This window comes from Phymastichus coffea, unplaced genomic scaffold (assembly GCF_024137745.1).
Source record: "Phymastichus coffea isolate CEN01 unplaced genomic scaffold, Cenicafe_Pcof_1.1 PCOF00028, whole genome shotgun sequence".
In the NCBI taxonomy this organism is placed as follows: domain Eukaryota; kingdom Metazoa; phylum Arthropoda; class Insecta; order Hymenoptera; family Eulophidae; genus Phymastichus; species Phymastichus coffea.
Window position 1 is genome coordinate 897,019 of NW_026706839.1, and position 27,141 is coordinate 924,159.

Below are 27,141 nucleotides of genomic sequence, written 5' to 3' on the forward strand. Positions count from 1 at the left end.
CTATTGCGTCTTCTTGCGCAAGCCGTCCGAGTCGAAGCCTCGACGTGCGCCGTCCGGTCCACCGAGGCGGTGAATTTCGGCGCGAGCAGAGGCAATTTCGATAATCTTTCGCGCGCGCACCGCCCGGCGATTGTCCGTTGACGGCGCTTCCGGCTCGCCACTGGCGGACACGCTTGAATCACGCCGCAGGCGAGTCACAGGGCGTTCGGAGAGTCCGCGAACGTCGTCCAAGCGAAGCCGTCCAGGCAGTCTCGCGGCGTCGGAGCTGGGCGCGGGAACGGCCGGGCGGCAGGCAAGCAGGCAGGCGGCGAGAACTGGCGCGGCCCCGGAAGCCGGGCGAGAGCGCGGGCACGGCGAAAGCCGGCGAGATGGTTGGCCGCGGCGAGGAAGAGCCGCGGAGAAAATGCCGGGCGCAGGCCGCCGCCCCGCAGCGCGCGCGCGCGCGCGCTAATTAATGCAGTCACGCTTACTCGGGTTATCGCCGGCGCTGATCGGCCAGTGCGCCGGCGATTATTAGCCGGCGCGCTGCGGACGGAGGGGGCGACCCGCGCTCGGCAACATGGCCAGCGGGCGCGCGCGATGGCGTCCGCCGCGGGGCGCGCAAGCTCGACGCGACGGCCGACGCCGCCGAGGATCCGGGACGCGACTCACGTCCGCGCGCGCGCGCGCGCGCTCGCGGCGCGGTTCGTCGGCCTTCGAGGCGCGGCGACAAAGCCCGCCGCGTGCTCCTTTCACGCGGGCGCCTGATGAATGGCGCGCGTGGCCCGACTGCTGAAGCAGCCCGGCCACACCCGCCCGCAAGCTCCGCGGCTAATCGTATGCGCGCGCGTTTTTTCCGCCGAGAGTACGCGCGACCGCGCCGTGAGAAGCCCGCCGGCGGAGCGCGAACGAGCGTGAAGATGCTATCGGCGAAAGCGCTGCTTCCTCCGCGCGCCGGAGGAAGCGCGGACCCGTGCAATCCAAATAAGCAGTTAGCCGGCTAATTTACCTATACGCGCCGCGGAGCGTTGCGCACGTCGCTGGGAACGGCGCATTGTTCGCCGCGCGGCGCGTGCATATTCATGCCGCGCCTGAAAAAGAGCAGGCCGGCGCGAGTTATTACATCGGCGGCTGCTGCTGCTGCTGCTGCTGCTGCTGCTGCTGCTGTTGCTGCTGCTGCCGCTGCTCGCGGCAAAAAAAGGAGCCGCGGCCACGCGTCCAGCGCCAGCCCGCGGCCTTCGATCGATCGCCTCGTAAAATCGGCCCAGATTTCCGCTCTCTCTCTCCAAACACACAGCTGCGCCGCGCAACGACCGACGGCTACCGATGGATGCTCTCTTTTTGCGCCGCGATTTCTCCGCCAGATTATTTTTGCATTACGACTGCCGGCGATTACCGCGCCCGCCGGCGCGGCTCAAGGATACGCGCTCGGGCCTCGTTACTCGTGCGCGCCGCTCTTGTGCAAACCTCCGCATTGTCCGGTTCGATCTAGCGCGGCTGCGCACGCAATTACTCGGCGCTGATTGGCTTTTCGAGAGGCGTCGGGCGTAAAAAAGCCGAGCGCGCGGCCGGCGTTAAATCGCAAACGCCGATAAGCCGCGGAGGAGCACGCGCGGCAGTAAAAGGGGGAAGCGAGAGAGGCGATCAATCATCTTCGGGAGCGCAAGGCAGTTTCCGCGGCGGCGGCGGCGGCGGCGGTGACGGAGGAGGCAGGTGGCGGCGGCGAGGCATCAATCCACGCGCACAGGCTGCGTAAACGCGCGGCTTTGACGGCGGCGAGGGGGCGAGCGATCGATGCCCGCGGGAGATAGCGCGCGGGCCGGCCTAGGCGCCGTAGATCAGTGTCGCGCGCGCGCATCTGCGCCGATGCTATCGGACGCGCGTCGAACCCTTTCGATTTTTGCGCGGGGGCGATCGGCATCTGGACAGGTAGGCGGCCGCTCCTCATTAGCCTAAGCGCTGCAACCGCAAATTATCGGCCTCGTTCATCATCGGAAAAATTGGCGGTTTCGCCTCGCGCGCGTCCTCCTTTCTCCGAACGCCGGGCGCGCCTCTTCACCTGCCGCCCGCTTTCAATCACGACGCGGCGGCCGTCGCGCGGCGCGGCCTAATCTTTCACGCTCCGCGCGACAAAAGGCCGAGCGGCGCTTTCACGCCTCTCCTCCTTGGGTATTCAGCTCTCTCCCGGCGCGCCAGGCGATAATCGATTTCGACCTCGATCCTTTGTGCTCCCGACGCCCGGACTCTCGGCCCGGCGCATCCTGCCCGTTTGCCAACTCGATGGCAGATCTCGCGGTTTCTGGCCGCGTGTTTCGCAACAGGGGCCGCCGGCGTCTCGGAGCGTTCAAGGATGCTCGCCGAAAGGCAGTTTCTCTCTCTCTCTCTCTCTCTCTCTCTCTCTCTCTCTCTGGCGCGAATAAAGAGAAAAGTGCAGGGGCGCGCCTTGATAATGGGCCCTTAAACGAATACGTTTATTCCCAGAGGGACGTGTCTATATCATTGTTGAAGATTTCCTGTGTCCGTACTTGCGGGCCATATGTTGTGCGCGCGAGCCGTGTCATTACGCCGAGGCCTCTCGTGTGTGCTCTCTCTCTCTCTCTCTCCTACACTCGCGCGGCATATGCGCGTAATTCCGACGTACGGCGAGGACTAATCGCACGCACACACGGAGGCGCGCTGAAACTGACCGGGCGCATACGTAACGCCAGGCGAGACCACGACGGGTTCCGCGGCAAAGTGGATCGGCAATCTGCGCTCGCCGATGCTAATTAGTCGCGGTTAATTAAGCGCCTCGGCTTAACGTCTCGCGCTCGCTCGCAGCCGCACATGCCGACGCGCGCCCGCTGCACAATGCCATCTGCTTGGCCCCGGCTGCAGCTCGCCTGCTCCTTTATTTTATTTTTATCTTTTCGTTTCCACTTACTTCGACGCGGCGTGACGAGAGCGACCGTGTCCCGGAACACAGCGCGCTTTCATCGGAAACGGCGTGTCGTGGACAAGGCGAACGATTACAAGCGAGCCGCTCTCGCGCAGCAGCAGCATCGACCAAACCAGCAGACGACGAATCTGTCGTACGTGTGTGACGTGACGTCAGGAGATCCACGGCAGACTGGACTCGGGCAAAATGTTGCGTTCCGTCTTGACGAATCGTAAGTTGTTTTTCAAATCCTCATCGACGGCTCCACTCCTTTCACACCTGCGTTTTCTTCGTCGAGCTCGCATTCCTCGCTGCTTCCACGCGCATAGCTGGCTCTCAATTCTATTTGACTTTTAACGCACTAGCATAACCTCCAAATCTCTAATGTTTTCTCTGTTTTTCACTCTCGATATTTTATATGTACATCAAGTAATTCCATCGCAAACTTGGATTAAGCAATAGCAACAATCGTCTTGCATTATGTTGCTAGAAAAACATGGTTTCTGCTTCTTCCATTATGTAAAGTTACGCATCGACTTAAGTCTAATGGCAATCAACTACATGTTTTTATTGTATGCACTTGCAGACGTTTTCCAGCAAGGATTGAATGTACTGGTGAAAAACAATGCCGCTATCCTGGGCACGCAGAGCGCGCTCTTAGAGCAAACAAAAAAATTAACAACACCAGCTGTTGGAAGCTCATCGACAACAGCCCCAGCAACAAAAGAACCTTACAGTCCCTTCCCGAAAAAGAGTAATACGGTTGAATATGCTCTGGCTAGACTCGACGATTTATTGAATTGGGGCAGAAAAGGTAAACAGGCAGTTTTATAAACGAAATTTAACAAATAATCCATTCATATTAATGTTAATATTGTTTTAGGTTCTATTTGGCCTTTGACATTTGGTTTGGCTTGCTGTGCTGTGGAAATGATGCATATTGCTGCACCTCGTTACGATATGGACAGGTTTGGCGTTGTATTCCGTGCCTCACCCAGACATGCTGATGTAATTATTGTAGCTGGTACACTAACAAATAAGATGGCTCCTGCACTAAGGAAAGTTTATGATCAAATGCCAGACCCTAAGTGGGTCATTTCTATGGGCAGTTGTGCCAACGGTGGAGGCTATTACCATTATAGTTACTCTGTTGTTCGAGGGTGTGACAGGATCATACCTGTGGACATTTACGTACCTGGTAAGCAAAATTCAATATGTATTTTCTTACCTTATTTCAAAGCTTTTAATAAACAAATGTTAACCCTGCAGGCTGTCCTCCCACGGCAGAAGCACTCCTATATGGAATTTTGCAGTTACAAAAGAAAGTTAAGCGAATGGAGACTACTCAAGTCTGGTATAGAAAATAAACTTGTTTATAATATGACAAGTAGTCAAATTTTTAAAACAATCAACTGTAAAATATTAATTTATGATTACGTTTAAAATTAAAAAATCATTCAAAGATTATTACGCCTTAACTTCTATTATTGTGAAGAAATTTTGTTATTAAAAATGCTTTGTTAGAATAAAAATGATCTAAAATATATGAAACAAAATCTTTTACATTTCTATTTTTATAAACCAAATTAAAATAGTTAAATCTTCAAACGTTTCAAATAAAATCTCATTAAACTATATCAATTTGAATTCCACTACGTTATTTTAAATAAAAAAATTTTGTTTATGAAGTTATGATTACGACAAAATTTATAAAATTTTTCAATAAAAAACTTTCAAAAATGTTTTCTTTCAGTAATTATTTAAACGACATACTTCGAAAGAGAATTACTTAAAGAATAAATGAATAAAATACTGTTTGCGTCGTATCTCTTATTATTATCAAGGTCATAAAGGTGTGTGGAGAATAATTTACAAATTAAAGCAATTTTATAGTAAATCCATATACATTTTCACAACGGACTGCACATTCATACAAAAATTATTATATCTACTATTTTCAAATATCCCGATATTTCTGTAAACAATACCATATACCTTTACATTTTACCTTTTTTACAAGATACAGAAAACATACCGAGACGAATATTTTTGCACGTAGATTTTATTTATACTTTAACTGGTTTATAATAAATTTGTACGCGTGATTTGAAGTGCAATTTTTATCATTATAATAATAATTTGATTCTGAAGTTCTTATACTTAACTGTTAGCAACTATTTCACAAAACGACTTTCTAGAGTCCGAAATATAACTGGCCTTGTGGTTTAAACTTTGCAAAATTTTTAGCATTTGAAACAGCATTCAAATTATTAATACTTGAAAAAATAATTTTGAAAAATTAATATCATATTCATTAAATTCGTCTTAACTATTGTTCACCATTATTTACAATAATGCATCAGTGCTATGGTTCAGACTTTTTTTTATCCAATTTATAAATGTGCAACATAAGGAATACATACAATATAGTTAACAAATATATCAACTTTTTGTATATTTCAGTATTTACAGTGTTGCTTATTATTAAAAATCTACAGTAGATTTATCTCAACCAATTTAAAAGTACAATTGACAAGTGCCCTCAGAGTTATATAATAACACTGACTATGATATAAAATTTGACACTAAAAGTCATAGACAACGAAAATGATGACCGATAATGGCAATAAATAATAAAAATTACTGTACGTAATATTTAAGAATAACTTTGATATGATATTTATTTAAAAAATGTATGATTTATTTAATGAAGTTTAAAATAATTGATAATTAAAATTATCTTTCCTGCCTTTTTTTCATAAATTTTTTCACGTAACAAATTTTTTACGCTTAAAGCCATCGTAATATATTTTATCTTAATTACTGAAATTTTAAAAATAAATTATAATTTTCTTCAAGAGTGCAATTTCAATGTAAATCAATGAAATCTTTCAATTTTTAGTTATTCATATAACAAATTTATACAGGTACTCATACATACTTGCGCCTTAGGCATGTTTCAAGCTTTTTCATCTCATAAAATAAAATAAAGAGGGCTTTTATTTTATTCCAGTAATCCTTCTGGACGAAATATTTAAATTGATCAGTACATGATAGCAAATTTCAATATCTTACAATATGCTTAAAATATGATTGTCTTTATACAACCAAGCGCTTTCGTGCATAGAATGTTTTGAAAATACCTGACGTCGGGGTTCATATAAAATTAAACAAGCCGGGAGTACTAAGTCTTCCACTTGACTGATCTTAAAAGTCCACTAAAAAGTTCTATCGCGTATAGCTCAAATCTCGTTATTTTGTAAGTTGTCAATAAACTTCTCTAAAAACACTCTTGAGTAAATTTATAAGACAATGAATCGGTATCTGTACACTATAAAATTGCTTGCGATGTAGAAGCAGCTGAGTTATTTGGTAAAATAGGTATTGGGCCTTCGATCCATTGTATCAGAACGTGTTCACTCATTTGCGTGCTTTGGAAATGGTCTTTCAATAAAGTTTGAGAAAAATCGGAATGCACCTTGAATGCCTCAGTTTCACGGGCGTGATCACCACAAATTCTACTCAAATCTAAAAAAAATAAAGATTATATTAATCATGTTTATTATATCGCAAATTTTAATGGAAAAATGTATTTTTTTTAATTACCTTTTAAAATTGCATTTGCCCATAACTGAACATGAACGTCTGGTATTTTGGAAGCTAAAGTCAATGCAGGATTTATCATATTTCCAGATTCTTTCTGATTTCCTAATGATAGGAATATATGGCCAAGCAGTACTAAACTGCAGGACGTTAATCGATTTAAGTCTTCCGCATTACCCATTTTTAAAGTTTCACGAAGGTATCTCCTATTTAAAAAAAAAAATTGTTATTCGATACTCGTAAGTTATAGAAATTTAATAAATTGTGCGATCAAATTACTTGGCTTCATTATATCGTGCTCCAAAGAATGCCTGAAGACCTTGTACATAAAATGCAGCAGCTCTTAATGGATATGAAACAGATAGCAAATTGTCTGGTTTTATTCTCTCCACAAGGGCGTTTAACTCAGTGTCTCTCCTGGTTCTAATATAAACTATTGCTAAATTCAAATTTGCAAATGTTACCAAATCTCTTTCTTGGGACTTCTAGAAAAGTTAAGAAATGTTATTAAGATATTCAAGCTATAATTATTCTAAATTCTTCCTGTAATAGCAAAAGTAATTACGTTCAGTGCAGAAATAAACTGAGCCTCTGCCTCGCCCATGCAGTTCATAGACATTGCATATAAACCTAACAACACATGCAACTGTGCCCTATGAGTCTGCAACAATTTAGGTTGTATTCTGCATATTTGAGAGGCTTGAGCAATTTCAGCTATAGCTAAGCTTTTATTTCCCATAATGAGCCGACACATCACTATATGCTCCAACAGCATTACTTGAAACACTGACAAGATTGGTTTATTATCAATAACTGCAAATAAATATGTATAATTAGCTAATATTCAATGCTTTTAAAAAGAAAAAAAGATTGTAAAATATTTAGATCATAATATTGATACCTTTTAAATGTTCTATTTGAGTAAGAGCTTTTTCAGTATACTTTTGAGCCTTATCCAAGTAGCCAGTTTGGGTGGAGTGCATTACTGTTACCAGATAAACCAGAATAAACAGATGTTCTTTTGGCATCCAAATGAACATATCACCAATGTGAGGCCCAGCAATAGCTTCATCGGATGGCCAATTTTGGTTTGATATGCTTTGTTGTAAGGACTTTAACATTGGTTTAGCACTTTTCAGCTGTAAAAATTCAAATACATTATATTGGTTAACTTAAATAATCTAAAAGTAGGATTTATTAGATGGTTAGTTACCTGTCCCAACAGTAAATGTTGAGTGACAACAAGGGTCCAGTAAAATACTTTCAAATAGCTAAGATGATGTGGATTGCCTTGCCAATTTTCTATTTGATGTCCTACAGAACTGAGCAACGGAGAAACTTCGCTGAACTTTCTATCTATGAGCTGCAGCATACAGCGGCTAAGTACAAACAAAACCTTAGTGTATTGAGCATTGCTTATTTGCGTATAGTCAGCTCCCACTGCCAGCAAACCTACAGCAGCATTCAAATCTTTTTCGGATGCATGGATTTGCTATTTGTCAAACAGTAAATAAACGATAAATGAAACTGTGTATTTATGGGAATACTGTTGTCATTGGATCCATAACTTACAGCTAATTGGAATATGAGCCTACAGTGCCAGTAAACATTGTGCTGGGACAGTTCTACAGCTTTGCGTAGTATATTTTGACTGAGTACAGTCTGATGTTGTTGTTCAAAGAGGTCAGCCAGCATACTGGCTGACTCAAACTTGACGTCATCGAAGGAGTTGATGCTCTGGCTGAGTTGCCACTGTAACGAAAAACGTAAGACAGAGTTTAGAATTGAGTGCAATTGAGGTTAAGTGAGTCAAATGTAAAAGACGATGCTAATTTCTACCGAGCGCTCGAGGTGGGTTCTGGCGAGATCGATGTTTTTGGTGTGAGTGAGGAGTATCGTGCCCAGTTGCAGGTGGGTGCGCGCTTCAACTCTTGGTGGCGGTTTAAAGTTGAAGACTGCTTGCAAACACTGTATGCAGCACTTGATGCTGGGTGGACTGGCGGTGCGGAAGTTCTCGGCGAGACCCAACAGCGACAGATACCAAGCATCCTGGCTGGACGCCATTTTCACATGTCTTGCTGTCGGGAAAGCCGCAGCTGCCTCTGTGCTCTCAGTTCACCAGCTTCCCAGCTCAGCTATGGCACACTATAAGTACTCGCACTGGCTGACCGTAAAACAACGGGAGAGCAAAAGGAACAGAGAGCATGCGCGCGAGAGAGGGGCGAGAGAGAGAGAGAGAGAGAGACGCGAAAGCTAAGATTGTAAAATGGTCTACGCAAATGGGATTCTTTATATTATGCAGCAGTGCAATAATAATAATAGCCGGTGACTACGAGTCGTGTTTGGCCGGAGTTGCGAGGCATCCACACGCGCACTGTACTCAATCCGCTCGATTCTACGACGAACAAAATCGCGTTCGTACAAACTGCAGTGGTGCTGCTGTTGCGACTAAACAAAAACAGAAAAAATGCCGTAACGTAATCGCGCTGCGCGTATAGAAATACTAGATAGCTCATTGCAATGATTCCTCTGCGCATGCGCGTATTTCACGTCGCGCTCTCTTCAATGGTCATGATGACAGGTGTACGTATACGTATTTATGTACACACGCATGCATATGTACTTTATACTATAGATCTACATATACCTATGTGTGTACTACATTCGAATGCGGGGAGAGCCCAGGTGCCCAGGTGAAGGAATTATGTCTACACTAATTGTCAAGGAAGATTTTCGATTTTTTTAATGTCACTCGACTAGTGTCAAAGTAAACAAAACGGACGACGGCACAACCGTATAATTTAGATAACGAGTTGTGGTTGATTTGGTATAAAAACCGTTCGACTACTTGAGAAAAGGTCTAAGTGCATAATATTGCAAGCACCGCCAAAAAGTTAAGAAATCAACGAAAACACGATATAAACGTATGTAGAAGTTTAGCATGTTTTCTAAATTCAATTTATAATGCACAACTTCACAGAATTTATATTATCGTTATACAATTGCAACTACTTGACGATTATAAGGAAAGAGTTGCGTGTCAAATAAAAACAAACAATTCGACTTGGAGTTACCCAACAAACAACTTGTTTTCTGAAATCAGAGCAAACTACATTCTACAAGGGGGTGTCCAAATAAGTCTCCGCAGCCGAGTACTCCTTTAATTAGTCGTTTTTTTTCACAACCACATCCGCGAGGGCTTTTTTCATTTGCTATGCAGGTATGAATGTGCGTGGTTCATTATTCGGTTCATTTGCTATATCATTTGCAACATTGTTTTTGAGTAATTTGTGAACAGTATGGCAAAATAGAAATGGGAATTCTCGACAGTTTGGGTTTGTGAATGAGCGAGTATAATCGGCGCGTGCACACGCGTACGCGCATCGTCGTCGTCAAGCTGTGAAAAATCGAGCAATGAAGTTTCGGTTTTGCCAAGAGAAGGAAGAACAAGAAAATGATAATTGGCAGCACGGGTGTTCCTTTCTTGCGAAAACCACTGACAAAGTCGGCGAAGTTTTCGTCGCCGTTGTCGAACGAACGGCTACGTAGCAGCGTAAAGGCCAGTCGTGATGGTAAACGAGACCTTGTTCGGCAAAGCGACCTCCCGCACGCGCAGTCAAGGTTCGCTCGGCCGAAAAAGTGGTGTCGTATCGAGCGAGCAACAATGGGACACGGCAAGTGGAAATGAGCGGTGGTGCGGCGCCCGCGACGCCCCCACCAACGAGCTCGTGATCGAGCGCGTGCATGGCGACGAGCGAGCACCGGAGCAAAGCGCGTGGGCCAGTGTACGGCGAGCAAGTGCCACGAGTGGCAAGCGCATCGGCTGCACGCACGATCGCACCATGGCCCGCGACGCCTCTCTGTGCCTCTGTCTTATGCTGTTCGTCGCTACCCAACTGCCCGGCGGTTCCGGCACCGAGGTAAACAGCGAATCCGAGCCCGAGCTCGCCAAGCTCGTCAAGTTCTTCAGCAAGCCCGGTGCTTTCAATCAGGTGAGAGAGAGAGAGAGAGAGAGAGAGAGAGAGAGAGAGAGAGAGAGAGAGAGAGAGAGAGAGAGAGAGAGAGAGAGAGAGAGAGAGAGAGAGCTTGCGAACCACCGGACCTCGCCGTGGACGGCGATCGGTGCCTTTCCGTTGCACCGATGGCCGCTTCGCTGCCGCGCGACCACGCGAGCTTTCCTCGGGTTCCGAGTCTTGGCTAATCATTTGTAACGGCTGGCTGCAATTGCGGACGCGCGAGCTCGTCGACCGAAACCAGGCAGACGCGCGATGAAAAATCAAAAATTCGACATTTACGTTTGCAGCTGTTGCGCGCTTGTCGAGAGTAGAAAGTGATTCTCGAGCTCGCGTTGAGTAACGAGAGGCGATGCAGTCGAGCAGCCTTTCGAAAGGCCAAAAATCCGGCGGAAAAGAAGCGTCCAACGGCATCCCGACCGGTCGTCGTCACTGGCGCGCGCGCTATGACGAGCCGCGCCAGAGACGAGCGAGCGTTCGCGAGTGCAGCGAATTTGCCGACTGTTCGCAGATGAACGAGATATTCGGCGAGGAGGAGCAGCCGGCGAAGAGCACGCAGTCCCTGTGCCCGGGCGGCGCGGACGGCCTGGAATGTAGGCGCGCGGAGGCGCGACGCTCCGTCGATTGTCCCCGAGGTAATGTAGTTGCGCGCACGCACACTTTTGCTCGCGCTTCCGCGTCTATTTTTCCCTGTCCCGTTCGCCGATCAGCTGCCGCCCTTGGCTGCCCCCGCGCGCCTTGTTTCTTTCTCACTCTTCCTCGCTTTGTTGTCCCATCCGAATCGCGGCTCTCGTTGGGAAAAGCCCCGCGCGACCGGCTTCGCGCGCGCCGGAGAGGGCCGTTCTCGGGGCTCGGAGCGCGAAAGCCGCGGTATTTTCTGGAACGCGGAGACGCTGGAGGGGCAGGCTCCGCGCCGTCGAGCTTTTCTCGTTACGTCACGGGCGCGTCGCGTTGCAACGCGTCCACGCGCATGTAGGCTCACTCTCTGGCCGCTGTGTCCACAGGCGACTGCTACTGCTACAACTGCTCGAGGGCGGGCCCCGAGCTGTGGGCCTCCTGCTGTCGCGAGAGTCTGAAGTGCTGCTCGCATTTGGCCGCGGCCTGCCGCACCTGCGACCAGCCGCCACTCCACCCGTTCTGCGCCAAGCACTTCAAGAAGTGCCTCTCGCAACTCAACGACAAGAAGCCGTTGCTGCCCTGAAATGCCGCGTCTCGACGCGGGTCCGACGACTGCGCGGCGTCGTCGCTCACGGCCCGCCTGGCGTGCTTGCGTAACCGCTGGCGCGCAGCTAAATATAGCGCGGCGCGCGCTCGGGCTTCCAATAAAAAATCGTTTATTGTTTAACCGAATGACGCAGTGCCAAGTTGGTGCGCAAACCAACGCGGACGGGTCGACTTAATTCGCGCGAGGCACCCACACTCACTGCTCCTTTCATTCATCCTTTCCAAACCCGTCCTCCTGACTCTCTCATACTCGTTGTTCAACAAACTTGCTGCGCGCGCAGACAGCTCCGACAGCCCAAGGGAAATGCGACGGTGCTCGCTCACGCTTATTTTGCAGGATGTCCAATCAAGGTGACGACCAGTGGCCGTGCGTCGATTGCCGTGTAAAAGCAAATAGAATGTTTCGTGATTGCCCTCGTAAAACTGACATTTGTTACCGAGAGACCAATTTGTCGACGCGAAGCAGTGAAAAACTCGAGTCATTTTCGCCTCATAAATATTTTTAAAGTTACTTTTCCTTTACAAGCGATCAATAGTCTATCGTGCAGTCTGATTTTCATATTCATCGTGCGAAACATCCGATCTCCAATCAAATTCTAATTGATTTCGCAATTTCCTTTCTTACGAAAATCCTCGCAGTTTTCTGCCTCCTTTCATTCTTCGCTGTTCAAGGTGATAAAATGAAATAAAGCTTATTTGTTTTTGTAAAGAATCGTTTCCAGATATTTATAAATTTTTTTACACACAATTTCGTACTTATTTTTAAAATAATTTTTGTTTTCTGAATTTCCTTGCAGTTCTCATCGACTTGTTCCAATCATACATTTTACAGTTATACTTTCCAACAGTCGCTATTTGCGCTTCCTTTCCATTACATTCAGTATTGTACAAAACACAGAGATTCTTGTTTAATATTAGGTGATTGCAATGTACTTTTGTTATTTATGATTTTTTATGTGCCCTATAAATGATATTCAGAGTTTTAAGTTCAAAAAGCTATTGCTTAGTACAAAGAGAGACATTTACACTATTCTTTTTACCATCAACGTTTATTCAGTTGCATTATATCCATATCGAAAAGATGTCAAGACTATATACTTGCTCTTATTACTTTATGAATGAGACACAAACGGCGAAGGGCGAGGAAATGCGCTTAGACACAGCCAGTCGAGAATATTTGTTATTATTATTATTTTTTGTGTTAATAAATTTTTGTTATATTATAGAAAATTGCTTAATAGGAGGATCGATTTAACAAACTTCAAAGAATTAAAAAATGAGACTTTTTGTCTTTCTTTACAAGAGCTACACTCACGACAAAAATATCATTGAAATAAAAAGAAAATCAGTACTATGCTTACATCACGTCGACGTTCAAAGGTGTCGCAACAATTTGACTTTAGCAACTGCTTTAACGCGGTTTTCAACTGCAAGCACTTACATCTCTCAAAAACGCACTCATGTGATGTTTCAATATGAATTTCATACAAGAATTCCGCATTACATAAAAAAAAGTATGCGTCATGCGTTAGTGCTCTGCTCAACACAAAAAAAAATTGATTTCATACGAACACACAAACATTGTGTTACTACGCCACAAAATAACACTTCCTCCAGATTTGTATGAATAGAATTTAACTATTTACTACAACCATCTGCCATTCTTTAGTAGTCTTACCGAAGAAATGTCGAGAATTCGGAGAAAGTTAAAAGTATATGTAGATAGTATGCGGAGTACAGGTACCGTCACTAGACGCCTTAAAATTAGCATCAACAAAAAAATCGACTTATTTAAACCTAATAATAGCTTAAAGATGAAACATTTTCATAAACTAATTTATTAACTGTCATTGTTAGTCCGACGCGATTACTAGTGTTATTGTTCAAACAGATTGACAACCGTTCAATCGACAATCATTATGTTACATCTACTAATTTCCTAACATATAAACGTTTTACTGCGATTTTATTAATTACTGAGATATCCAAATACACTCATAATATCACGCATTATGCACTCGCTTCTCTCACTTGCTTACCGTCTTAATGAATGAAAACCGGCAAAGCATTGTCGGCTTATGATCAGCAGTTTTTTTACACAAAATATCGTATTGAAACGACGCTGTTTCGCTTAAATAAAGTTCCGCTCTTTATTTTGAGCAGCGTGTTTCTTCGTTTAAAATTAAAATACACTAAACGTTTAATATTCCCGCGTAATCCGTTTAAAAAGAAGAAGCACTTTTTTATAGAGCGTCGCGCACACATCTTCGATTGAGAGAGGTAGCAGCAGTAGCCCCGGATTTGGCCTTCGTCACCATGCCATCAAAACCCGTGCGACGTCTCGATTCGCGACTAGTAAGCGCCTGGTTACGTCTTCCAATTGTTGTGCGGGTGAGCTCGCGGTGGAGCTTGACTGCCTTGTGCCTGTGATGGGATCATGTCAAGTAAATACTGACGTTGAAGGTTTTCCGCGGCTTGACGCTGAAACTGATCCAGACCCGGTATATTTTTGCCGCCAGCGGCCTGAACCATTGCCAACTGATACGAGTACAACAACGCTGGATTAAATGCTGGACTAAGCATGTGCGCTGGCAGTGGTTGGTGTGCCGACAGATTGGCTGCTACCGGATTCGATTTTGCCATCTCTGTAAATTTTAATCAATGAGACATTAAACGGAAAATATTTACTCCAAAGTCTAGAACTGTTACCGAGTAGTAGCAAACGATAAGCCAAATTTTGTTCAACGTACCTCGAATCATTTGTTGCTGCAAAGCCATTGCTGCCGGATGTGGAAATTTGCCGCTTTCGATGAGTTTAAGCAGCGTATTGTCTTGGTATTGTTTAGAAGTAGGAGGAGTAGGCGCCGCAGGCGGTACTTGAATTTGCTGTGGTGCGGGAGATGGCGAGGAAGTCACCCTTCTCGTAGGGGTTGACGCTTTAGGAACAGATTTTGCCACGGGTGGATCTGGACTTGGACAGGCCGCCTGTGCTAATCGCTCATCTATCTCCTTCTCCTGCTTCAATGCTTTTACAAATGCTGTTTTTAGCCTGCAATCATAATTTTACGAAATTAGCTTTTTTTTCGATACCACGCTTTTTCTTTTTTAGCTCAACAAATTTCTTACCGGTTCGTGTGTTCCGCCTTGAGTGCCTTCTTGACGTTGGTCGTAACGCAGTGTTCACAGATAACTCTAGGATCCCGACCGTTTGGTCGCTGGAAAGTAGCGTGTTGACTCTGTGAGCCATCTTTCTTGTTACTTGTGGGCTTCTCCCATTTCCAAACTGGAGTGAAGTCTGTCTTGCACTGAATGCACTCAAACGGTTCGGGCGGTGGAGGAAGCGCTGGTTCCTTCGTTATGAAATCCACAACGTGTTCTAGTCCAACAAGGTATATGAATTCTGGATTCGATGGGTTTGGTACAAAATGCATTTCGGGGGGTGGAGGTTTGGGAGGAGGTATTTGTAATAGAGTTTTTTCCAATTGTTTTCGGAGTGCTTGCTTGGCTGCCGCTTGGCGTTGTGCCGGAGTTTGCGCATCATCTCGCGTGCGATCCTGTAAAACATAGACAACATTGTAACAACATTTCATTAGATGCCGACATTACATTGCAAAGGGTTATCATTCGCAATACATGATGATTGTGATAACAGATAGCTTTCAAAGATACAGAAGCAACCTTCTAAAATTATTACAGTGCTACGTTAACAACAAAGTAAATCAATTTACAATGCTTTTTAATGTAAACACCAATCATCTATTCAAGTGTACCTGATCAGGAATCACAGTTGTGCTTAGAGGCGTGCCAGACTTGTTTTCTTGAGGTCCAACAAGCTGTTTAGCATGTGCACACAATCATCGGTTAAAAAAAATCGATTTTAATTTTTGAAAAGCCGGCATTGGATGGTAAAAGCTTTGGCGATTCGGTCAGTTCTTTTGGCGTAAAAGATATTGCATAACATATGAGATCGTGTTCGAATTTTACCTTGGACGACACTTGATGCGCGGGCGTTGGTGTGGGATCTTTCGTGGATCTTTCAGTTCGGTCAGACGGAGCATGATAACCAGGTGTTCCAGACGAACCTCTAACTCGTGGATGAGGTGGTTGTGGTATGACCATGTGAGGTGGCATACCAGTCGAAGACATTGCATTCCTTCCAGATGTTGGAGGCAACAGCATACCTGGTGGTGGTGCATGAACACTACTACTCCTACTTGGAGCAGGCTGGCCTCTCAGCAGTGGTGGTGGTGCTTTACCAGTTCTATGACTATAAATTAAAACCAATCTCAATAAAACACTGGGTTCTTTGCTTTCATTGTGGTAAAAAACGAAACATACCTATGGCTTGTCACTGGTTGACAAGTAACCGGAGGTGGTAATTTGCCAGATATTTTTGGCACAGCTTGAATGTTTTCTTTCAATTGCTGTGATTGCCTTAACTTCTTAAGCAGCACCAATTTCATCTCCTCTGACCTTAAATCTTCCCTGAGCTTCCTCAGAGTTCTTTCTCGCTCTGCAAGTTCTTCGGAAGACAGCTCTTTAATTGGTAGCATTGGAGGCAACTCAGCTGTTGAGAATAAAAATAACATGTATACACAACCAACTATAAATAAATGAGAAAAAAATCTGATGCATTTTCTGCATAAGACTCATATGTCAAATGAAAAAAAATTATACCTTCATCATCGCTGTCAGATGCATTGCCGTTAAGATAGCCATTCATCCTTGGCTCATCTGGGCTCTCAGCATAACTCCTCTCTGTCCTAGGTCTGAGACTGCGTCTGGGCCTACGGTCATCTCCAGATTTTGGAGCCAGAATACCTCTGGAGGAGTTCCTTATATCTCGTGGCTCGGGCATATTATCCGCGCTGGGACTAGAGGAGTAATTAACACCCAAATCTAGGGCTGGTTCTGTGTTGTTGATTGAATTGATTGGTACTGGCGTGGGTTCTCTTCTGTTGCTGCTGCTAAAATGTCCAGAAAATTTCAATATGCGAATAACTGTCGAACAATTATCAAATAATCATTAAAATTTACCTGACGCTCAAATCTACGACATCTCCATCGCAGTCCATGGCTTCCATGATTCGCTAATCCTGCAATTAGTTTGAAAGCAACATTAGTGGCGAGCTAGCCGACTGTCAGACAGTGGCCACAGTCCGAGCGCGGTAAACTGTTTCACCTGCTGTGGTGTGCAACGTAGGAGCCAGCGCTCGGAGCCGATAACGGTAACGAGTCCCGATCGCCAGAACAAGTAGTTATGCCATTATCAGCACGGCTTTTCCTCTCTCTCTCTCTCTCTCTCTCTCTCTCCCTCTTTCGCGCAGCCGAAGCTACCAACCGCACGCGCGCACAATACACCGCAATCAGACACAGACGCACGTACGACAAGAAAAATAGAGAAAAAAAAACTAACCTAACCTCGGATGCGCTCCCTCACCTTGACCGCCTCTGCATTACTACGGTGAGAATGCACTGTGACGGATTCGCATTGGATCAACGTCCTTTCCTGTCCGTAGCAGACGAGCCGAGATTTGTGTACCTATTATATTCAAACGTGACGATACATTCGACAACGGCGATACGTGTCGGCGGTGGTGATGCTTCGCGGCCGATCGAAGTGTGGACGCGGCATTATTGTGTGTGCAGAAAGCGGAACTGAGACAGAGAGCGACACGAAAGCGAAATAAGAGAAGTGAGCGGATTGGGTCGCCGGCCGCGAGCACGAGAGGGGGGAGGCGTCGAAAGGAACACCGAGACGCAGGAAAATTCGGAGACAACGCGCACCGTAAGCTTGCTGCGAGCTCTAAGCTATTATGCAGCCTTCCACACAGATTAGGGTTACCTCAGCCCTTGGCAAATATCTGTCTCTGTCTGTCAGATACGCGGAAACACTAATACTTAAACAGTAGTATGGCCAAAGTCGTAGTCTCGGAACCCTTGGCTTAGTCGAGCTCTGCTCCTCTCTCTCTCTCTTTCTTTTTACTGCCCTCGTCCATGGGAAATCGATTTTTCAACGAAGGGCGCACTCACACATGCTGCCACTGCTCTGCGGTTACACCAATTCCGGCTAGCTTTGCCCGGTGCACGAAGCGCTCGAGGACCAATGGAACGTGATGATGAGACTTACTGATATTGCTCAGTGCCAGTACGCTGCTGCTCTTATCAATTAGCAGTGCTATTTCTCTCGTCTTTTTTCCCAAATTTTCGACATTCATTTTAATTGCTCCAACGATTAATGAGGCATAACTACATTATGCTAGGTGAGACAAGCGTAGATAGCGACGATTGACAGATTAATCGATGGAACTATTTGTATTAGATGCTTAATGCATTTCTTCTCGTGAACCGAACTTGTCCAAAACGAGAAAAATCACCGTAGGGTAAGCAAAGTCCGATAAAGTCAATAGTCAGTAATGTTTACGTATGAATCAGAGCAGACTGGAGGTGGCATTTAAATCGTGATACGTATTTGAAAGCGTTAAAACAATCGATGCGTTACCTCTATTTCGTTGGAAAATTAGATAACACACCACTCTCGTTGTACATATCGCGTGCGTTCAGATAATGACGAGGGAGGGATAGTGTGTGTGAGACAGAGAGAGAGAGAGAGAGAGAGAGAGAAAGAGAGAGAGAGCGCGAACGACTGACGAAACGAGCGAACAATTAGGTTATGCCGCGATCAATCAAACGCGTTAGTGGCTCAAAGTTGCTCGACACGCTACAGAATCAAAGATCGTGAAACGAAGGTCGAAGACAGTCAGCTGGAGAGGGCGGAAGGTCGAGCCAGTAGGGTACTACTGGTCGATCGTCAGGCAAATCGGAAGAAGCGTCTTTGGAATGCCGGAACGAGTGTGTATACTCTACACAGCATCGCACGAAGATGTATAGTAGAGCGCGCCTACATGCCCACACAAACATACGCATACGCACGCACGCACACAGATTCACACATAGCACACACATACAAACTCACTTCACACGTACCTGGGGTAGGCTGTTCTCTCGGCGATAACCTCAAACCGCAGCCCGGGAGTCAGCACGTCCTCGTAGCCGGCGCAATTAGTTCGCTGGGCGCCACCCGCGACGAGCTCGTCGCAGAAGGCGCTTCAAAATGGCGGGCAAATCGGCGCGGCGGCCCTTTTTTTCTTCGTGTCGTAGTGTGTACTGTATACGCGACGCCGCAGTTCGGAAGTGCGAGTAGCATCGACGCTCCTCGGCCACTGACTGGCCGCTGCCACCGCTCTGCAGCTACCGCCGCACCGCGCTCGTTCTCCCTCCCCTTCAGGCCACCTTCGCTCGTAAATCGCGCCTGTAAGTGCATGCGACGCCAACTATGCACCCCCGATGCGCGCACCCAAGGACACTACTGCCAGCAGGCAACACTCCGCACTTGAAGGAGAAGGAGGACCAAGCCAACTTGTTTATCGCCAACAGCTGATTTATTATCTACTGGACGAAGTTATCGCTCCGTGGCTCAAGCTCATCGCGACTCCTCTCTTTTCGCTCGCTTTCTTTATCGCCTGGATTGCTCTTTTTTCTTATCTCCCATTGCGGATTCCAATTGCCGATTTGTAAGCTTAACGTATCAAGATTTTTTCTTTTTAGTTCTTTTTAGTTCGCATGGGATAAGCAGGGTCAATCACTGGACTATTTTTTTTTCACCACACCTTTATTCGCTGTACTGTCTTTTTATTCTTATACATTGTTTTTCTTATATATTGATTGTTATACACGAACAAAAATTTCGAGTTCTATTACAGTGTTTCTTTATTTTTTATTTCTGTTTTATTAGCATTCGTGTCTGAATTTGTTCGTCATATATGTATTGTCACGTACGTGAAACATACAAATACGACGCTGCTGTAACTGAAGGCCAGAAATGCTGTTTTTAACAATATTTATAGCGAAAAGAAATTACACTCGAATACCGAAGACAGACACTACACATTTCATTACTTAAGCGTATCAGTGACAACATTGAAATTTCGCGTGGCAAATAATACTTGAAATATTTTCGCTCGCGATTCACCCGCCAAATCTTTTTTCAAACTTCGGAAAATATTCAACAACTTTATCATCGATGACTTGGCGTTCAAATTTCACTAATCAATATTTTCACAACTTTGATATCTCTCGCGTCGCTAAAATCAAATACAATTTGTAACGAAGTGATCGTATAATAATTTTGCTCTGGAATATCTTCTAATAACGATTCTTGATAAAATGGCTAACTTTTGCTTTTTAATTATATCTCTGCGATGTTTGATAAGTGATAAGCGTAGTAGTAGTATATAACGGCAACATTTAATTACTGAAACGGATTGACCGAAAAATGACTGGATCTAAGAACGTCGGCAAGTCGAAAGAAAGAAAACGATATAGACGAAGCTTGCGTGTGTCGTTTTGCTGTGCGTAAATACACGATTATATTTATATTATTGTTGAAAGGTATATTATTACATCTTACAGGTATAAATATCTTTCTTCAGCGGCAAAGTACAATGGAAAAGTGGGCTTTAATGCAGGCATCTGCGAGCGAGGTAATCTCGCAAAATCCAATGAAATATCACCTGGCAAATCGTGCGCGAAGGTATGCACGTCGTGATTATACAATTGTAGAAAGAGGACAGAATTTTCTCGGAAACAGCCACTCGTTAGTATTGCAATAAGATGACTTAGATTTGTTGGACTCGATTATCGTTCGTTTGATTTCGGTTAATTAGGGTTAATTATCGAGGGGCAGGGGGAGGGAGTAAACGCTACGAGCCACCGCCGCGTGGCAGCCGTTGTTATTCGATTATTAAACTATCTAAAAAAGAATAACGTTTGACTTATAGAACACGCAACGAGCAACGAAAGTCGATTTCGGGGAGCAAAGCGCGTACGGTAAGATGTACTTCGGTCGGGACATTGATCGGAGGGAATTTAGAGCCACGCGATTGATTGGCATTTCTACGATATAAACTTTCTATCGGAGGCGCAGGTGAGTTTTTCGTGCCTGAATGTGCGCGCGTGTGTATGTGTGTGTGTGTGTATGTATGTGTGGATGTGCTCTCTTCCGCACTCGGCAACTTTCACTCGTGGCGCTGTTCACTGGACAAGGAAGGAAAAACAGATCGGCGACTGGAATGGATAAAAAAAACGCTGGCACGCGTTCGCGTAACTATTAGCTGTGCGGGACAGTAACGTTGGTGTGTGTGTGTCGTGCGGGCGCGCGCGTGTATATTGCGGAGTACCGATGGCCCGTGCTTGGTGAAATGAGCTTGATCGTTACGATATTCAATCGATGACTGCGGGCGTGCGGATGGCTCTCGAGGCTCGTGACTATTATAGGAACTGTTAATACTGCGTCGATAAACGGAGAGCGTGTGGAATGTTGCGCGCCACCGCGCCGGAAGAACGCGCCACGTACATAACGAAGAGTCAGCGCTCGGAGTGTCGGCATTGCACGGTTGATCATCCGAAGGGAAAGAAACTGCTGGACGCTCCGCTGGTAGGAGGGGGCGGGGGCGCACGCGACCCGCTGAACCCGCAGGCATATCAATAATCGTCGCTAATATGCGTCCTCGCTTTGCGGCTGAGCGCGCCCTGTTATATTTTGTTTCCACTTTGTTCCGCTAGTTTTATCGTTATTTATCACAGATGTTTGTTCGCTCGCTCGGCGCAGCTCGCACTTCAGTGTGGCGGCCTTTCGGATTCTCGCGCGCGCTACCTTGCGTCGGTCAGTCTTTGAACGAGGGCGTGAGGCAGGACAAGTCTGCACGAAAGAATCGTACGCAGCGAGGAACGACGAGAAATGACGAAAGAAAACACGTCAAGGTGCCGGCGGCCGAGAATCCGAAGGCTCTTCGTTATCTCTCTCTCTCTCTCTCTCTCTCTCTCTCTCTCTCTCTCTCTCTAACTCTCACTCTCTCTCTTTCTTTCGCTCTCTCTCTCTCTCGCTCTCTCGCTCTCTCTCTCTATCGGTCGTTGGTCATCCCTAGGCTATGTGAGCGCGCTGATCACTAAGGCCTGCCTTAGTACAAAAATATACATTCGCATCTTAAAAATAGGTCTTGACTCGTGCATTTCTGGAGCTCTCACGCGCGATTCTTTCTCTCTTCTCTTGTGCTTGTTGGCCCTACGTTTGCTACTTTGCTGCGGCTTTTGATTTGACATCTATAACGACTCGGCAAATAAAAACGCGCTCCTCCGTGCAGCAGTCTTAGACCTGCCTCGCTCGCTGTTTGCGTGTAACTGTGTGTAATACGTGATTGTTCGGGGCGCGCTTTCAAGTAACGTGTTTGTTATGTTTTTCAGTCTTCGATATAAATTGTTCGCGTGCGTGTGGCTCGAGATTTTGCTTCGCGTCACAGCCTCGACACGCGGCTATCTTCAAAATTCATCACACAGCTTATAAAGTCTCGTTGACATACGCTGATTGGCTCTCTCTCTCTCTCTCTCTCTCTCTCTCTCTCTCTCTCTCTCTCTCTCTCACTTTCTCTCTCTCGCTTCACTCGTCTTCTTCTATAAAAATGGTACTTAAGTTTCTTTTTTTTCCGTTTTTTTTCAGTTTGACAAGAGTGAAAAGTCGTCGAAAAGTAACGACCGGAAGATATTTGTCTACTCACTACGCGCTCTCTCGCGACTGTCCAACGCAGTCTTGTACGTCCGTTATATATATATCTGCAGCTTGATCTTGCTCCCTTTGATCGTTAATAAATATAGTCGACGACGGCAGGCCAAGTGTGTGATATTTGTTTGTCGCGGGTCGTGGAATATCGTCGACGACTCTCAGGTACATTAGCTGTGAAAAAAGGCCTACCTCGTTTCTCTCACCGATATTCACGTCCCTATTCTTTTTCTTCTTATTGTTCGACTATAAAATTTTTCTCGCCCCTGCGATGACGAATGTTGCGCCGGTTACTCCCAAGATCTTCAAAAATTTCGCTAATATTACTCTCTGCGATCTTCGATAGAGCATCAAAACATTCGCATCTGCTATATATTTTACTAGGTATATTCTAAGCTTTGCGCGTCGTAGGCTTTCGAGTTGAAAACGCATAATCACATACAAAACAATTGCGATTCAAAGTGTCTCTTTCGCAGCTTACCCTACTGTGTCGTGTCATGTAAGTGTGTGGCGGTGTGTGTCCGTTCGAACAAGTTGAGTAAGTATAAGTATAGCTACAAGATCGAAATACACACAGGACGACTGGATAAAAATTGATTATTGTATACATTTGACGACTCGACGAATAAACAAACTTCGATGGCATGCGTTTGACGATCTTGCTTTTTTCTTGGATATCGTTTAATAAGTTTGCTCCTCTTTCTGTTTGTTTATTCTAGTTTTGTACCTTACAGTGTTTTTTCGATTGTAAATCAAAAAAGTTTCTTTCTCTCTCTCTCTCTCTTCATCCTCTTCGTCAGCGCTTTCGAGACACAGCGTCGCAGTGGACTTGACGACTTTGAAATTCAAGAGCTACTGGATACATACATATACATTTATATGAGTTAGTGACTAAAATCTTCTAGACATACATAACGTTGTATGTGAAATTATCATCTCTTGCACATTCGGAGCTTAATATTTTGCTGGAGTAGGAGAGAGCATTGTTCTACTGACTCTTCTTCCGTATGAAAGCGACTCATGTCATTTGCCCGTTAGGACTGCTGATATTCCTATAGCGTAATCACAGCGTTTTTAATATGCATATATCATCGATGCTTCATCTTATGCTAAGGCGTCCGATTGGTCTTGGTATTAAAAATAACCTCGGATCGCTCAATATTATATTTTGCTGCCTTCGCGCGTTGAAGTCGAGCTTGTTGTACCGCAGTTTTTATTTTATCGCTTTTTACATATTCGTACGCGACTCTCGTAAAATTATTTCGCCTTTACCTCGGTTTTTATCGAGGTTGTTTTCGACGTTACCCGCTATTTCTATTTTTTGCTTTTGTTATCGATACTATAAACTAAGCTCCCATCCCACATGGAAAAATATTTGCAACATTTTACTTTTTTTCTTCAAATGTCTACGTTGCTGAACTTGATCGATTGTAAACGGAGGCCAAGTTCAGGCTTTTTCTATTAACTCTTGGTTATTACGTTATCTATTCCTCGACGAATCTAAATTGTGCTCCCTTGTAGTGTTTATGTGATATATCATCGAACTATACATATGTACTCTTATGACTGAGTCTACGTCATCAAAGACTTTTCGTTAGCCTTACAGTCTGCGCTGTACTTTGTTTTGTTTTGTTCCTTTTTTTCAAATCGACCTTTTGAACTTGGAATATCGATCAATAAAGCACACTCATCGAGGAACAGTCTCGTTTGTCAAACAATATGTACAATAGTTCTGGGTTCTCATTACCATTGCAAAATTTCTCTAGCGATGAAATTCTTTTTAGTTTAGTATAGGTTGTTGTAGTTTTCTTAAAATATGGATGGCTAATTCTTGTCACGAGTTGGTTCATGAACAGACTCTGAATGGGCTATTTTATCTTCAAAATCTAAGGTGAGTTTTTCAATATGATTTCACTTAAAAATTATAAAGAAATTTCTTTGCCTAAAAATAAATCTGTAGAAAAATGGAGAAAAAAACGTTGTAATGAATGGTACTTGAGTTTGAAATTTCCTGATTTTCTTGGACACTATTACTTTTGGTCCCGAAGAACCATTGGCATTATGACTTCTCTGCTGTCGCCGCTATGAGAATTTATCACAACTTTTGGAAGCTCTTCATCATTTATAAACTTCCATTGTTTACCCATTACTTCTTTAACTTCCTACAAAATGGAAAATGCTTTTGTTAAACGATTCTCTAGAAAAACTTGATTACGAATTAAATGTTGATAATTACCTCAATAATTGCTTCGCGATCTGACCACGATTCTTCATAAACGATGTTGCTCTCACCAAATTCTAATCGTTTCAATGCATCATGTCTTAAACGAACAATAGCAATTACACAGTCCAACAAATATTTCTGTCCAATGAATACTATTTCATTCAAATTTTTACACCGCCAAGCCGCAAGCACTAATGGATCAGGACTAAAATTTAAAAAATATTTGTAAGATAAATTTTATTTTCAAATGTATATTACATTCTCATTAATACTTACTTATCTTCATCATAAAAGTCAAAACTTGGAGGACTAAGATTTTTGGTAGAGTTGAATGAATTTATCCAAATGATTGATTGTAAACTATCAGGATACCAAAGAGAAATTCGATGAAGTGCTACAGTGTTAACACTTTCACAAAACAATACTTTTAAATGTGTTAGAGGCATTGCTGGTTGCAAAATTTCAGAATCCAATACTCTTACAGCATTATACGAGTGAATAAGACTAAGTCGCAGTTCACACTGTGGACTGAAAAGAAAATGAATTGTATATTAAGAATTGATTTGTTAATGTATTATGGATTAAGTAAAAAATAAAAATTCACTTTTTTTGAGTGAAGGCTATCCATGCGCTGTTACTAGCTCCTTCATACTCCCCATTCCAGCCATGTACATGTATAACTAATCTTTGCATTAATCCACTGGTTAGAGCAAGAAGTAAATCATCGCTCAAGTGATCATAATCTATAGTTAATATTGATAGTTGTTGGAAATGTGTAAACAGTGCTCCATCTAGTTCTAGGAAATCATAGCGTTCAGGATCATCTTTTACAGAAGCCAAAGCAAGATGTGTCAAACGATTAGCATGTCTGTTTTTGAGTGGCTCTAGTATACATATCAAATCTTCAGCTAGCTCTTCGATGCATCCTAAACTCAGTGCTTCAAGGCTATTGGATGTTTCCACAATATTCAACAACAGTCTCAACAAGTTATCGCCATTTACTTCTTGATTAGGATATTCAAACATACATTTGCTTGGTTCTAGGAATAATTTCCGCAATTGTCTGTTCTCACTGAGTTTTTGCAAAACATAGAGGGCTTCTCTTACAAATGCATTGCTTGATTCACACCGAATAGTCACTTCTTGTACGCTGAACTTGAACCAGTTAGATAAACATCTGAGGAAGATAAGCAATTGAATTATTATCTGCACAAAAGACGTGACAAAAAAACAAAGAAAACAATAACAACCTTGACCACAAAATACTGTCGCTATCTGTCAGATTGAATGTTATTTTTTTCCAAAAACTTGGGTGGAAGAGTGTATATCTCCAGTTCCGACATACCTATAATAAAGGATACAAAGAAAAAATTATTTAGCTTATATAAACTATGAATAGCACTATAATGCAAACAGAGAAAAGTGTGCACTAATATGTTTTGATGCAAATAGGAAGGTCTGAATATGAATACAAAAACAATAACAGAGAGAAAGAGCGAGAGAGAGAGCGAGAGAGAGAGAGAGCGAGAGAGAGAGAGAGCGAGAGAGAGAGCGAGAGAGAGAGAGTGAGAGAGTGAGAGTGAGAGAGAGAGAGAGAGAGAGAGAGAGAGAGAGAGAGAGAGAGAGAGAGAGAGAGAGAGAGAGAGAGAGAGAGAGAGAGAGAGAGAGAGAGAGCGTAAACACAATGACATTTATTTTTGCAAGTAAAAAAAGCAGAAAAGCGCCAAAAAGGGAAGGCATAAGACGAGAGAGTAATAAGCGTCAAAGAGAAAGTTGTAGAAATATAATATATAGATATACGATTGCACATTTAACATACACGGAGAAATTGCAAAGGGGAAAGGCTGAACGCAAGAAGCGAGAGCGAGCGAGGTGCAAATGCAGGAATGGAGTCAGTCGATGAAAATGGACTTCACCATATCAGAGAGTGCTGCGGAATAAAGAACAAAGTTGAACGAACCTGCGAAGCCTGTATACGGTTCTCGTGTGGTAAATACGTGAAGATCTCGAGAAGTATGACACTGGGCAAGTTGTCCCAGGATGGGCTGGCATTGTTGCCGTTGTCATCGTCGCTGGTGTTCAAGGACACTGCGCTAGTAACAGCAGCAGCTGTTTGTTGCTTGTCATTTCGCTGCCTGTTGCTGTTCTCTCTAGTTTCGTCAGTCTCCTCCTCGCTGCTGAAAATCGTTGATGATGCAGACGAGCTTGTACTTGATTCCTCATCCTCCCTGTCGCCACGGACCATCATACGTTCAACAGAATTTTGCGTGAGAGGCCAGCTAAGAGAGACAACCTCACCACTCGAGATTCTCTCCGCGCGAATCCTCTCCGCTCACTGACACACTCCGAAGTCTGAGCTCCGAGCCCGCAACTGTGACTCTGCGAGCCCAGCGCTCGCCAACACCAACGCAATTTTATGATTCTACATTGCTTTCGCGGTGAGCGACAGCGCTTGCGCGCTCTATGTCGCGCGAGCTTTTGATACAAGCTGTAAGTTAACTAACCCAAAGACATTTACAATTGATTTTGCAATTTTTTTTAATATATATCTTCGTGATTTTATTTA

At 44.3% G+C, this 27,141-nt stretch overlaps 5 protein-coding genes across 6 annotated transcripts; 2 read left to right on the forward strand and 3 right to left on the reverse strand.

Annotated features, from left to right (window-relative positions):
• The first annotated feature begins 2,811 nt into the window (after positions 1-2,811).
• Positions 2,812-4,526, forward strand: LOC131662751 (NADH-quinone oxidoreductase subunit B 2-like). The gene is made up of 4 exons (XM_058932645.1): positions 2,812-3,128; positions 3,483-3,710; positions 3,780-4,094; positions 4,166-4,526. Exons 1-4 carry the CDS (start codon positions 3,104-3,106, stop codon positions 4,261-4,263), a joined length of 666 nt encoding a protein of 221 aa, XP_058788628.1. The 5' UTR covers positions 2,812-3,103; the 3' UTR covers positions 4,264-4,526.
• Positions 4,527-4,734: 208 nt separating this feature from the next.
• Positions 4,735-9,092, reverse strand: LOC131675723 (MAU2 chromatid cohesion factor homolog). The gene is made up of 8 exons (XM_058954831.1): positions 8,339-9,092; positions 8,072-8,251; positions 7,713-7,991; positions 7,401-7,638; positions 7,065-7,312; positions 6,779-6,984; positions 6,503-6,705; positions 4,735-6,424 (listed from the first exon to the last, which is right to left on the reverse strand). Exons 1-8 carry the CDS (start codon positions 8,561-8,563, stop codon positions 6,228-6,230), a joined length of 1,776 nt encoding a protein of 591 aa, XP_058810814.1. The 5' UTR covers positions 8,564-9,092; the 3' UTR covers positions 4,735-6,227.
• An 830-nt stretch (positions 9,093-9,922) lies between these two features.
• LOC131675724 (uncharacterized) lies at positions 9,923-12,668 on the forward strand. 2 transcript variants are annotated; one of them, XM_058954832.1, is made up of 3 exons: positions 9,923-10,491; positions 11,024-11,147; positions 11,517-12,668. In XM_058954832.1, exons 1-3 carry the CDS (start codon positions 10,069-10,071, stop codon positions 11,711-11,713), a joined length of 744 nt encoding a protein of 247 aa, XP_058810815.1. In that variant the 5' UTR covers positions 9,923-10,068; the 3' UTR covers positions 11,714-12,668. The 2 variants fall into 2 exon arrangements, with proteins under 2 accessions (XP_058810815.1, XP_058810816.1); XM_058954833.1 differs by having other exon boundaries at positions 9,923-10,419.
• A 143-nt stretch (positions 12,669-12,811) lies between these two features.
• On the reverse strand, positions 12,812-18,985 carry LOC131675722 (transcriptional repressor p66-alpha). The gene is made up of 9 exons (XM_058954830.1): positions 18,724-18,985; positions 16,774-16,832; positions 16,414-16,703; positions 16,075-16,303; positions 15,721-16,003; positions 15,507-15,569; positions 14,863-15,290; positions 14,487-14,785; positions 12,812-14,381 (listed from the first exon to the last, which is right to left on the reverse strand). Exons 2-9 carry the CDS (start codon positions 16,818-16,820, stop codon positions 14,104-14,106), a joined length of 1,917 nt encoding a protein of 638 aa, XP_058810813.1. The 5' UTR covers positions 16,821-16,832; positions 18,724-18,985; the 3' UTR covers positions 12,812-14,103.
• A 418-nt stretch (positions 18,986-19,403) lies between these two features.
• Positions 19,404-27,008, reverse strand: LOC131675749 (F-box only protein 33). The gene is made up of 6 exons (XM_058954866.1): positions 26,536-27,008; positions 25,826-25,920; positions 25,180-25,752; positions 24,852-25,103; positions 24,588-24,780; positions 19,404-24,513 (listed from the first exon to the last, which is right to left on the reverse strand). Exons 1-6 carry the CDS (start codon positions 26,821-26,823, stop codon positions 24,382-24,384), a joined length of 1,533 nt encoding a protein of 510 aa, XP_058810849.1. The 5' UTR covers positions 26,824-27,008; the 3' UTR covers positions 19,404-24,381.
• Between the last annotated feature and the right edge of the window lie 133 nt (positions 27,009-27,141).

Bases quoted from the DNA above. Each gene is read 5' to 3' on its own strand.
- LOC131662751 (XM_058932645.1), top strand. From the start codon at position 3,104: ATGTTGCGTTCCGTCTTGACGAATC. The intron at 3,129-3,482 runs GTAAGTTGTTTT...ATGCACTTGCAG, and splicing joins GCGTTCCGTCTTGACGAATC to ACGTTTTCCAGCAAGGATTG. The intron at 4,095-4,165 runs GTAAGCAAAATT...TTAACCCTGCAG, and splicing joins TGTGGACATTTACGTACCTG to GCTGTCCTCCCACGGCAGAA.
- LOC131675723 (XM_058954831.1), bottom strand. From the start codon at position 8,563: ATGGCGTCCAGCCAGGATGCTTGGTATCTGTCGCTGTTGGGTCTCGCC. The intron at 6,985-7,064 runs GTAATTACTTTT...TAACTTTTCTAG, and splicing joins AGTTTATTTCTGCACTGAAC to AAGTCCCAAGAAAGAGATTT. The intron at 6,706-6,778 runs GTAATTTGATCG...TTTTTTAAATAG, and splicing joins GCACGATATAATGAAGCCAA to GAGATACCTTCGTGAAACTT.
- LOC131675724 (XM_058954832.1), top strand. From the start codon at position 10,069: ATGGTAAACGAGACCTTGTTCGGCAAAGCGACCTCCCGCACGCGCAGT. The intron at 10,492-11,023 runs GTGAGAGAGAGA...GACTGTTCGCAG, and splicing joins AGCCCGGTGCTTTCAATCAG to ATGAACGAGATATTCGGCGA. The intron at 11,148-11,516 runs GTAATGTAGTTG...CTGTGTCCACAG, and splicing joins CTCCGTCGATTGTCCCCGAG to GCGACTGCTACTGCTACAAC.
- LOC131675722 (XM_058954830.1), bottom strand. From the start codon at position 16,820: ATGGAAGCCATGGACTGCGATGGAGATGTCGTAGATTTGAGCGTCAG. The intron at 15,570-15,720 runs GTAAAATTCGAA...CATGCTAAACAG, and splicing joins CGCATCAAGTGTCGTCCAAG to CTTGTTGGACCTCAAGAAAA. The intron at 14,382-14,486 runs GTACGTTGAACA...TAAAATTTACAG, and splicing joins GCAGCAACAAATGATTCGAG to AGATGGCAAAATCGAATCCG.
- LOC131675749 (XM_058954866.1), bottom strand. From the start codon at position 26,823: ATGATGGTCCGTGGCGACAGGGAGGATGAGGAATCAAGTACAAGCTCG. The intron at 25,921-26,535 runs GTTCGTTCAACT...CCTTTATTATAG, and splicing joins ACCGTATACAGGCTTCGCAG to GTATGTCGGAACTGGAGATA. The intron at 24,781-24,851 runs GTAAGTATTAAT...TTTAAATTTTAG, and splicing joins GACTTTTATGATGAAGATAA to TCCTGATCCATTAGTGCTTG.